Source organism: Salmo trutta, unplaced genomic scaffold, assembly GCF_901001165.1.
Source record: "Salmo trutta unplaced genomic scaffold, fSalTru1.1, whole genome shotgun sequence".
Classification (NCBI taxonomy): Eukaryota; Metazoa; Chordata; class Actinopteri; order Salmoniformes; family Salmonidae; genus Salmo; species Salmo trutta.
The window spans coordinates 20,001-31,604 of record NW_021822300.1 but is presented as its reverse complement, the minus strand read 5'-3'; the positions used below and the strand labels follow the sequence as shown (position 1 = coordinate 31,604).

General features: G+C 48.3%; 1 protein-coding gene across 1 annotated transcript in view; it reads right to left on the bottom strand.

Annotated features, from left to right (window-relative positions):
- Nucleotides 1-45: 45 nt before the first annotated feature.
- Nucleotides 46-11,604, bottom strand: part of LOC115181651 (SH3 and multiple ankyrin repeat domains protein 1-like) — an 18,057-nt gene continuing 6,498 nt past the window's right edge. Inside the window, exons 6-14 of the mRNA XM_029743475.1 lie at nucleotides 11,055-11,222; nucleotides 7,934-8,050; nucleotides 7,739-7,816; nucleotides 7,341-7,407; nucleotides 5,392-5,564; nucleotides 2,022-2,194; nucleotides 1,356-1,510; nucleotides 760-873; nucleotides 46-285 (exon numbers count right to left, since the gene is read on the bottom strand). Of these exons, the coding sequence (XP_029599335.1) occupies nucleotides 206-285; nucleotides 760-873; nucleotides 1,356-1,510; nucleotides 2,022-2,194; nucleotides 5,392-5,564; nucleotides 7,341-7,407; nucleotides 7,739-7,816; nucleotides 7,934-8,050; nucleotides 11,055-11,222 (1,125 nt within the window). The 3' untranslated portion in view covers nucleotides 46-205. The remainder of the gene's footprint in view (nucleotides 286-759; nucleotides 874-1,355; nucleotides 1,511-2,021; nucleotides 2,195-5,391; nucleotides 5,565-7,340; nucleotides 7,408-7,738; nucleotides 7,817-7,933; nucleotides 8,051-11,054; nucleotides 11,223-11,604) is intronic.

Sequence of the window (11,604 nt, the reverse complement as noted above, 5' to 3'; positions counted from 1 at the left end):
GTGAGGTTAATATACAGTATATTACCCATAGTCCCAAACACAAGTTGACACAGTACTGTAGATCACTCTAACAAAGCCCATCTTATAGCTACCCAACTCACTCCAACATATCCCAAGCATATCCAGGGCAAGATCACTCAACTCACTGACTTCCAGGTAGACCTCTGAGTATGACACTGTAGAGAAAGAGAAAGTCTCCCCATCCTTACCTGGGAGCGTCGAAGCTGTCGTAGGAGCCCACGGTGTAATGCCGGAACAGTCTCTTGGCTTTCTCACTGCGGCTCTCTAAAACACACGACCACAGTGTTATCAGCATGATGGCTGCCTGCCTGCCTGCCACACTGACCAACACTGTCACTACAGTCACACGCTGCTGTTAGACTACAGCCTGAACCTCGACAGTAAACGTCTCTCTATTGAGTCTCTACATACAGTCAAACCAGCTGTGTTTACCACTGCAGCCTAAGGCCTTAGTGGTGGGCAGACACCACTACTACAACTAGTGTAGGACCTTCCTTCCCTGTCAACCCACACCTTGCTTCTGCTGCTCTAATCATTCTGAGTCTAGAGTGGTATTTCCCCAGTGTTACAACCTAACTGTAGACCTCCTGCTAAATGTGTTGTTTTTTATGCCTGTGTGTCTGTGTGTAGCAGCCAGCGCTGCCGAGTGTGGAAGTGTGTGTGTGTTTTTCTGACCAATGAGAGGGGAGAGAGAGAGGCACGCTGTGTGTGTCTGCAGGTGTGTGATCAGGGCCTCACCTGAGCGGTTGTCCTGGCTACGGACTGCCACTTCCTCTACGCAGTCTGAGGGGAACCAGCCGGTCCGTCCCTTAACCGTGCCCTCCCAGAACCCTCCCTCGCCCACACTCAGCACTGCATGAGGGGACAGGAAAGAGCGTCGTGCGTCAGAGCAATTACCTCACACAGTCAGTATACACAAACAAGAACAAGGAAATAGCCACAACATGTAAACACACACAGAGGAATGTAAACACACACAAACGGGCATGCAAACCTCTCTAGGTACTCACCAAGACATACATACCTGGAAACACCTTAGACTCACTCACAGACACACACATATTCATACCTGCAGACATTGAAGACAAGGACATACAAGGACCTTACACTCTCATTAAGACAGGTAGACTACATCCACTAGACATACTCAGACATACACCCCTCACATCAGCAGACAAAAACCTAGCCTGGGTACCAGCATGAACATTTCATCTCCTGGGCAAATGTATCAGGCTGGCACCCAGGCTAGAAAACACTTTGAATTCACATGAAAAAACACCCAGCCAGACAGTCACACAGCCATTCTCTGACACAGACACACTAAACACACACACCTTTGACTTTGTCTCCCTTGCTGATGCTAATCTCTCTGTCTCCCTGGGCAGAGTGGGAGCGCGTGGCCACAAACACACGTCCTGGGACGGCGCTGTAGAGACGCCTCCGCTGGCCCCCTGCTGCGGTAACCGTATTGCTGCTGACAGACCCCGCCCTGGCCAGAGGGGGGCAGCATTCAGCATACAGCACATACATTACAGTACACAACCAACATTTACATTTTACATTTTAGTCATTTTAGCAGACGCTCTTATCCAGAGCGACTTACAGTAGTGAATGCATACATTTCATACATTTTTTCTCCGTACTGGTCCAACTCAGTGGTCTTGTGGTTAGTGTCTGCCTTCACGCTACAGAAACAGGAGATAGGCTCCTGCCCAATGGGCCGTTCTGGCTCGGACAAGGCTTACACTATACACAACCCTCATGCACAGTAGACCCAATCCTAACTTGAGGTCTGCATGGCTAATTTGGACTTTTGTGAAAACCATCTATTGATGGGAGATTTGTGTGCAAATTATTAATACAGATTTTCAAGTTTGGATTGGGTGCCATGTTTAGAGTCACAGCAGTGAGGGACAACTGACTCTGCTGTAGATGGAGAGAGAGCATGCTATAATGGAACTACACATCAACGGTTCTATCAGAACCATAGTCAGTCTTACCCTCCTGCTCCTCCCCCTGCTCCCCCTCCTTCTCCTCCCCCTCCGCTTCCTCCCTGCCTCCGACTCTGCCGACTCCTGTCCTCCTTTTCCCCTGCTCTCCCTCGGGACGGGGAGCGAGTCCGCGCCCCACGGGGACTACTGGAGCTCCGCATGGTACCTGAATGCTTATAGCCCTGAGAGAGCGAGAGAGAGAGAGAGCGAGAGAGAGACACAGAGAGAGAGAGAGAGACAGAAAGAGACAGAGAGAGAAAGAGATGAAGGGGCAACACCGGTTCAGTGGTCTGTACTACAGTATATTGGTGTTGTACTACAGTATATTGGTGTTGTACTACAGTATATTGGTGTTGTACTACAGTATATTGGTGATGTACTACAGTATATTGGTGTTGTACTACAGTATATTGGTGTTGTACTACAGTATATTGGTGTTGTACTACAGTATATTGGTGATGTACTACAGTATATTGGTGTTGTACTACAGTATATTGGTGTTGTACTACAGTATATTGGTGTTGTACTACAGTATATTGGTGATTGACTACTATGTACACAGTAATAATTTGGTGATGTACTCTACAGTATATTGGGTGTTGTAACTACAGTATATGGTGTACTACAGTTATATGGTGTTGTACTACAGTATATTGGTGATGTACTACAGTATATTGGTGGTTGTACTACAAGTATATTGGGTGTATACCAGTATATTGGTGTTTGTACATACAGTATATTGGTGATGTACTACTACAGTATATGTGTAAGTATGGTGTGACTACAGTATATTGGTGTTGTACTACAGTATATTGGTGATGTACTACAGTATATTGGTGTTGTACCTACAGTATATCAATGGTGTTGTTACTACGTATATTGGTGTTGTTACTACAGTATATTGGTGTGATGTACTACAGTATATTGGTGATGTACTACAGTATATGGTGTTGTACTACAGTATATTGGTGATGGTACTTACAGTATATTGGTGTTTGTACTACCAGTATATTGGTGTTGTACTACAGTATATTGGTGATGTACTACAGTATATTGGTGATGTACTACAGTATATTGGTGATGTACTACAGTCTATTGGTGATGTACTACAGTATATTGGTGTTGTACTACAGTATATTGGTGATGTACTACAGTATATTGGTGATGTACTACAGTATATTGGTGATGTACTACAGTATATTGGTGTTGTATTACAGTATATTGGTGATGTACTACAGTATATTGGTGATGTACTACAGTATATTGGTGTTGTACTACAGTATATTAGTGATGTACTACAGTATATTGGTGATGTACTACAGTATGTTGCTGCGTCCCCTCTGACTTCAAAATGGCCCAAGTCGCTCCCCTCCTCAAGAAACCAACTCTCGACTCATCTGACGTCAAAAGCATCCCTTCTTTCCTTTCTTTCCAAAACACTTGAGCATGCTGTTTCTGATCAACCCTCTCGTTATCTCTTTCAGGACGATCTTCTTGACCCTAACCAGTCAGGCTTCAAGATGGGTCACTCAACCGAGACTGCTCTTCTCTGTGTCACGGAGGTCCTCCGCACTGCCAAAGCTGACTCTCTCTCCTCTGTTCTCATCCTCCTAGATCTATCCACTGCCTTTGACATCAGATCCTCCTCTCCACCCTCTCAGGGCTGGGAGTCTCAGGCTCTGCACACTCTTGGATGCTCAAACCCTACACAGGTCGCTCCTACCAGGTGACATGGAGAGGATCTGTGTCTGCACCACATACTCCCACTACTGGTGTCCCCCAGGGCTCGGTTCTAGGCCCTCTCCTCTTCTCTCTATACACCAAGTCACTCAGCTCCATCATATCATCACATGGTCTCCCCTATCAATGCTATGCGGATGACACTCAACTACTTTCCTCCTTCCCCCCTTCTGACACCCAGGTGGTGACACGCACCTCTGCGTGCCTGGCAGATATCTCAACTTGGATGTCGGCTCACCACCTCAAGCTTAACCTTGACAAGACAGAGCTGCTCTTCCTCACGGGGAAATCCTGTCCGCTCTCCATCATGGTTGACAACTCCACAGTGTCACCCTCCCAGAGTGCAAAGAACCTTGACGTGACTCTGGACATTCTCTGCCAACATTAAAGCAGTGACTCGCTCCTGCAGGTTCATGCTCTACAACATTACGACCCGACCTTACACAGGAAGAGGAGCAGGTTCATGCTCTACAACATTACGACCCGACCTCACACAGGAAGAGGAGCAGGTTTTAATCCAGGCACTCTCCCGTCTGGACTACTGCAACTCTCAGTTGGCTGGGCTCCCCGCTTGTGCCATCAAACCACTGCAATTTATCCAGAATGCTGCAGCCTGCCTAGATTTCAACCTTCCCAAGTTCTCTCATGTCCCCCCGCTCCTCCGTACACTCCACTGGCTTCCAGTTGAAGCTCGCATCCACTACAAGACCATGGAACTTACCTACGGAGCAGCAAGAGGAACTGCCCCTCCAAACCTTCAGGCTATGCTGAAACCCTACACCCCAACGCGAGCACTCCATTCTGCCACCTCAGGTCTCATGGAACCCCTCCCCCTATTCTAGCTCTGACTACTGATAGCTACTTTATTGAGGAAAAATGTATTCTATGTCTGTGATAAAGTATGTGGTTTTCCCACCTAGCTATCTTAAGATGAATGTACTAACTTTAAGTCGCTCTGGATAAGAGCATCTGCTAAATGACTAAAATGGAAATGTAAAAATACACTACAGTATATTGGTGTTGTACTACAGTATATTGGTGTTGTACTACAGTATATTGGTGTTGTACTACAGTATATTGGTGTTGTACTACAGCATATTGGTGATGACCTACAGTATATTGGTGTTGTACTACAGTATATTGGTGATGTACTACAGTATATTGGTGATGTTCTACAGTATATTGGTGATGTACTACGGTATATTGGTGATCTTCTACAGTATATTAGTGATGTTCTACAGTATATTGGTGATGTTCTACAGTATATTAGTGATGTACTACAGTATATTGGTGATGTTCTACAGTATATTAGTGATGTACTACAGTATATTGGTGATGTACTACAGTATATTGGTGATGTTCTACAGTATATTGGTGATGTACTACGGTATATTGGTGATGTTCTACAGTATATTAGTGATGTTCTACAGTATATTGGTGATGTTCTACAGTATATTGGGGATGTACTACAGTATATTGGTGATGTACTACAGTATATTAGTGATGTACTACAGTATATTGGTGATGTACTACAGTATATTAGTGATGTACTACATAGCTACATTACATGATACATGATGTGAAACAGTACAGTAGTTCTCCCAGACTAGGTGTCCAGGTGCTAGGTTCCTTCCTCTACCTGTACAGACACAATGTTGGAGCCTGGTGTATTGGGCAGTGCCATCCAGTCAGGCAGGTTCATACTGTTATCACTGTTGGCACGCAGGAAGGGGTGAGGCTGGGGCAGCGCCAGGGTGCGCGGCACACTCTCGCGCCTCTGAGGGGCGTATTTGGGAGACTCAAGAAAAGGTACTGAGAGAGAGAGAGAGAGATAGAGAAAGAGCGAGAGAGAGAGAAAGAGAGAGAGAGAGAGAGAGAGACAGAGAGAGAGAGACAGAGAGGTATAAACTAGGCATATTTAGTTCACTTGCAGCACTCATTCAGATAGCAGGGACAGGAAATATCCCAGTTTGATTGGCACACATACAAAATAATGTAATAAATATTGTGTTTACGCACAACATTGTTTTTAAAGAAACGTGTGAATGCCGAACCATTCTCACATACTGTCACATACGTTCATAGAGCATAAACTCCCAGACAGCCACAGGACAGCACGTACCTACATACGTTCATAGAGCATAAACTCCCAGACAGCCACAGGACAGCACGTACCTACATACGTTCATAGAGCATAAACTCCCAGACAGCCACAGGACAGACGTACCTACATACGTTCATAGAGCATAAACTCCTAGACAGCCACAGGACAGCACGTACCTACATACGTTCATAGAGCATAAACTCCCAGACAGCCACAGGACAGCACGTACCTACATACGTTCATAGAGCATAAACTCCCAGACAGCCACAGGACAGACGTACCTACATACGTTCATAGAGCATACACTCCCAGACAGCCACAGGACAGACGTACCTACATACGTTCAAAGAGCATAAACTCCCAGACAGCCACAGGGACAGCACGTACCTACATACGTTCATAGAGCATAAACTCCCAGACAGCCACAGGACAGACGTACCTACATACGTTCATAGAGCATACACTCCCAGACAGCCACAGGACAGACGTACCTACATACGTTCAAAGAGCATAAACTCCCAGACAGCCACAGGACAGCACGTACCTACATACGTTCATAGAGCATAAACTCCCAGACAGCCACAGGACAGACGTACCTACATACGTTCATAGAGCATAAACTCCCAGACAGCCACAGGACAGCACGTACCTACATACGTTCATAGAGCATAAACTCCCAGACAGCCACAGGACAGACGTACCTACATACGTTCATAGAGCATAAACTCCCAGACAGCCACAGGACAGCACGTACCTACATACGTTCATAGAGCATAACTCCCAGACAGCCACAGGACAGACGTACCTACATACGTTCATAGAGCATAATCTCCCAGACAGCCACAGGACAGACGTACCTACATACGTTCATAGAGCATAAACTCCCAGACAGCCACAGGACAGCACGTACCTACATACGTTCATAGAGCATAAACTCCCAGACAGCCACAGGACAGACGTACCTACATACGTTCATAGAGCATAAACTCCCAGACAGCCACAGGACAGACGTACCTACATACGTTCATAGAGCATAAACTCCCAGACAGCCACAGGACAGCACGTACCTACATACGTTCATAGAGCATAAACTCCCAGACAGCCACAGGACAGACGTACCTACATACGTTCATAGAGCATAAACTCCCAGACAGCCACAGGACAGACGTACCTACATACGTTCATAGAGCATAAACTCCCAGACAGCCACAGGACAGACGTACCTACATACGTTCATAGAGCATAAACTCCCAGACAGCCACAGGACAGACGTACCTACATACGTTCATAGAGCATAAACTCCCAGACAGCCACAGGACAGCATGTACCTACATACATTCATAGAGCATAAACTCCCAGACAACCACAGGACAGACGTACCTACATACGTTCATAGAGCATAAACTCCCAGACAGCCACAGGACAGACGTACCTACATACGTTCATAGAGCATAAACTCCCAGACAGCCACAAGACAGACGTACCTACATACGTGTCCCGATGGTTTTTGATAATCTCTCCAAGCTCAAAATGGCCGGACATGACAGCCACCTGAAACACACACGCTAGCCGTGTAAGGGACAGTTCTCACAGCACCCTCCACACACACACTCGCGCGCACACACACACACAGTATGCACATATTCCTTGTTTCAGCTGGCCTTTTGTAAGGAGGACAGAGTACGAGAACCCAGCTCAAGGGGTCAGGCAGAATTCTCCCACCTTGGACCCTCGTACACGTCACAGAACAAAATCACTAAAACTGGTACATCTCATCCAATAGCATTTTCTGCTTCAGTAACTTCATCACACACAACCCCATCCAAGCAATGTACATACAAATACATCATTCCATTAGCCCAGCCATGTATTGTATAATCACCTGAAATGGGTTCTGCCCACTGTTATTCTTTGTGTCTTTATTGGCTCCCCTGTAAAGTAGAATTCGTGCACAGCTGTCCTGTATGGACAAAATACATGTCAATCAATTAGCAGCAAATAACTATAATACTGGATTACAAAACTACAAAGTCATCTTTATTTGATGTTTGTTTATGACACTACTAGAGAGCACTACCTTGTTGTATAAAGCGCAAACGTGCAAGGCAGTGTTTCCTGAGGCATTCTGGGAAGTGGAGTCTGCCCCGTAAAAAAGAAGGTGCTCCAGATGCTGGGCGTTGCCATTCTGACAGGCCTGGGATCAGAGCAGAGTGAGCACAGAGAGGGAGGGAGAGAGAGAGAGGTGGGGGGACAGAGAGTGAGAAAGGTGGGGAGAGATAGAGAGATGGGGGGTAGAGAGAGTGACAGAGAGAGAGAGAGGTGGGGAGAAAGAGAGGTGGGGAGAGAGATAGAAAGAAAGAGAGAGAGAGGGGTGGGGAGAAAGAGAGGTGGGGAGAGAGAGATAGAAAGAAAGAGAGAGAGAGAGGGGTGGGGAGAGGGGGATGACAGGCGATCAGAGGTGAAGAAAAGAGAAATGAATGAAGAGGGAGATAGAGATCAAGGAAATAAAGAGTGGAGAAAGAGAGAGGGGGGTTATACATTGTCAAAAAGAGAGAGAAACAGGAACAACACAAACATCAGAAAACAGCGAGAATACACACTTACAGAGCCTCTCACACATAGATACGCACATAGATACGCACATAGATACACAACGACAATGCTCAACGACAACAGCACAAATACACACAGACATAATGATGAAAGGATGAAAAAAAAATTGAAATGGAGGGGAAGTTAGTACAGTACCTGTGTGTCTCCAGGGTTCTATCTGCTGTCCTCTTCATACCTGAGCTATGGAGTGACAGGGAGACGAGAGACGGGCCTCATCATGGGTTAGAGGGTACAGGGGGTGAGAGACGGGCCTCATCATGGGCTAGAGAGTACAGGGGGGTGAGAGACGGGCCTCATCATGGGTTAGAGGGTACAGGGGGGTGAGAGACGGGCCTCATCATGGGTTAGAGGGTACAGGGGGGTGAGAGACGGGCCTCATCATGGGTTAGAGGGTACAGGGGGGTGAGAGACGGGCCTCATCATGGGTTAGAGGGTACAGGGAGATGAGAGACGGGCCTCATCATGGGTTAGAGGGGTACAGGGGGGTGAGAGACGGGTCTCATCATGGGTTAGAGGGTACAGGGAGGTGAGAGACGGGCCTCATCATGGGTTAGAGGGTACAGGGGGGTGAGAGACGGGTTCTCATCTGGGTTAGAGGGTACGGGGGGGTGAGAGAGGGCCTCATCATGGGTTAGGGGGTACAGGGGGGTGAGAGACGGGCCTCATCATGGGTTAGAGGGTACAGGGGGGTGAGAGACGGGCCCTATCCTAGGTAGAGGGTTACAGGGAGATGAGAGACGGGCCTCATCATGGGTTAGAGGGTACAGGGGGGTGAGAGACGGGCCTCATCATGGGTTAGAGGGTACAGGGGGGTGAGAGACGGGTCTCATCATGGGTTAGAGGGTACAGGGGGGTGAGAGACGGGCCTCATCATGGGTTAGAGGGTACAAGGGGGTGAGAAATGGGCCTCATCATGGGTTAGAGGCGTACAGGGGTTGAGAGACGGGCCTCATCATGGGTTAGAGGGTACAAGGGGGTGAGAGACGGGCCTCATCATGGGTTAGAGGGTACAGGGGGTGAGAGACAGGCCTCATCATGGGTTAGAGAGGTACAGGGGGGGTGAGAGACGGGCCTCATCATGGGTTAGAGGGTACAGGTGGGTGAGAGACGGGCCTCATCATGGGTTAGAGGTACAGGGGTGAGAGACGGGCCTCATCATGGGTTAGAGGGTACAGGAGTGAGAGACGGGCTCATCATGGGTTAGAGGGTCCAGGGGGGTGAGAGACGGGCCTCATCATGGGTCTAGAGGGTGGTACAGGGGGGTGAGAGACGGGCCATCAATCATCATGGGTTAGACGGGTACAGGGAAGTGAGGAAGACGGGCATCATCATGGGTTAAGGGGTACAGGGGGGTTGAGAGGACAGGCCCTCATCATGGGTTATAGGGGTACAGGGGGGTGAGAAGACAGGCACCTCATCATGGGTAGAGGGTACAGGGGGTGTGAGAGACGGGCCTCTCATCATGGGTTAGTAGAGGGTACAGGGGGGGTGAGAAGAGGACGGGCCTCATCATGGGTTAGAGGGTACTACAAGGGGGGTGATGCGACAGGGCCTCATCATGGGGGTTAGAGGGTACAAGGGGGAAGGGCCTCATCATGGGTTAGAGAGGTACAGGGGGTGAGAAGAGACTGGCCTCATCATGGGTTTAGAGGGGTCCAAGGGGGGGTGAGAGACGGGTCTCATCATGGGTTAGAGTGTACAGGGGGGGTGAGAGACGGGTCTCATCATGGGTTAGAGTGTACAGGGGGGGTGAGAGACGGGCCTCATCATGGGTTAGAGGGTAAAGGGAGGTGAGAGACAGGCCTCATCATGGGTTAGAGGGTACAGGGGGGGTGAGACGGGCCCTCATCATGGGTTAGAGGGTACAGGGGGGTGAGAGACGGCCTCATCATGGGTTAGAGGGTACAGGGGGGGTGAGAGACAGGCCTCATCATGGGTTAGAGGGTACAGGGAGATAAGAAACGGGCCTCATCATGGGTTAGAGGGTACAGGGAGATGAGAAACGGGCCTCATCATGGGTTAGAGGGTACAGGGAGATGAAAAACGGGCCTAATCATGGGTTAGAAGGGTACAGGGGGGGTGAGAGACGGGCCTCGTCATGGGTTAGAAGGGTACAGGGGGGTGAGAGACGGGCCTCATCATGGGTTAGAGGGGTACAGGGGTTGAGAGACGGGCCTCATCATGGGTTAGAGGGTACAGGGAGATGAGAGACAGGTCTCATCATGGGTTAGAGGGTACAGGGGGGTGAGAGACGGGCCTCATCATGGGTTAGAGGGTACAGGGGGGTGAGAGACGGGCCTCATCATGGGTTAGAGGGTACAGGGGGGTGAGAGACGGGCCTCATCATGGGTTAGAGGGTACAGGGGGTGAGTAGAAGGAGAGACACATCAGGGTAAGGGAGGCGTACCGTGACATGAATGGATAACATAAATATAGAGATGACATTTACACACTGACATTAACACAAATACACACACACAAACCTATACACACACAAACACAGTGAAACGCTAATGGACATAGACACTTGAACACAGACTAAACCAGACAAAAACACACAAACACAGACTTCCACCTCAACCTACCTGGTGTGTCTCATCCCAGCCGTTCTCGTCCCTGACGGCCAGCTTGGCGCGGTGGTGGAGCAGGGTCTCACAGCAGGAGGTGTCGCCCCCTGTCAGCACAGTGTGGTAGAGCGGAGTCAGCCCCCGCCGGTCCTTATAGTCCGGAGACGCACCCAGAGACAGCAAGGTCTATAGGGACACACCAGGTAGACACACATACATACACTCTTAGAAAGAAGGTCCTATCTACAACCTAAAAGGTTTATTTGACTGTTCCCATAGGAGAACCCTCTAAATAACCCTTTTTAGCTCCTTGTTCCCTTTCCACAGAGTGTTCTACATGGAACCCAAAAGAGTTCTACCTGGAACCAAAAAGGGTTCTTCAAAGGGTTCTGCTATGGGGACAGCCGAAAAACCTTTTTGGAACCCTTTTTTCTAAGAGTGTATTAAAAGATTAGTTGAATATCACTATAAAATATGTGATATCATTATAAGAACATCATGACTGTATCTCAATACAAGACGCTATGCACAGTGGGTCCATACATGCTCCTTTAATCCATAGATGTGA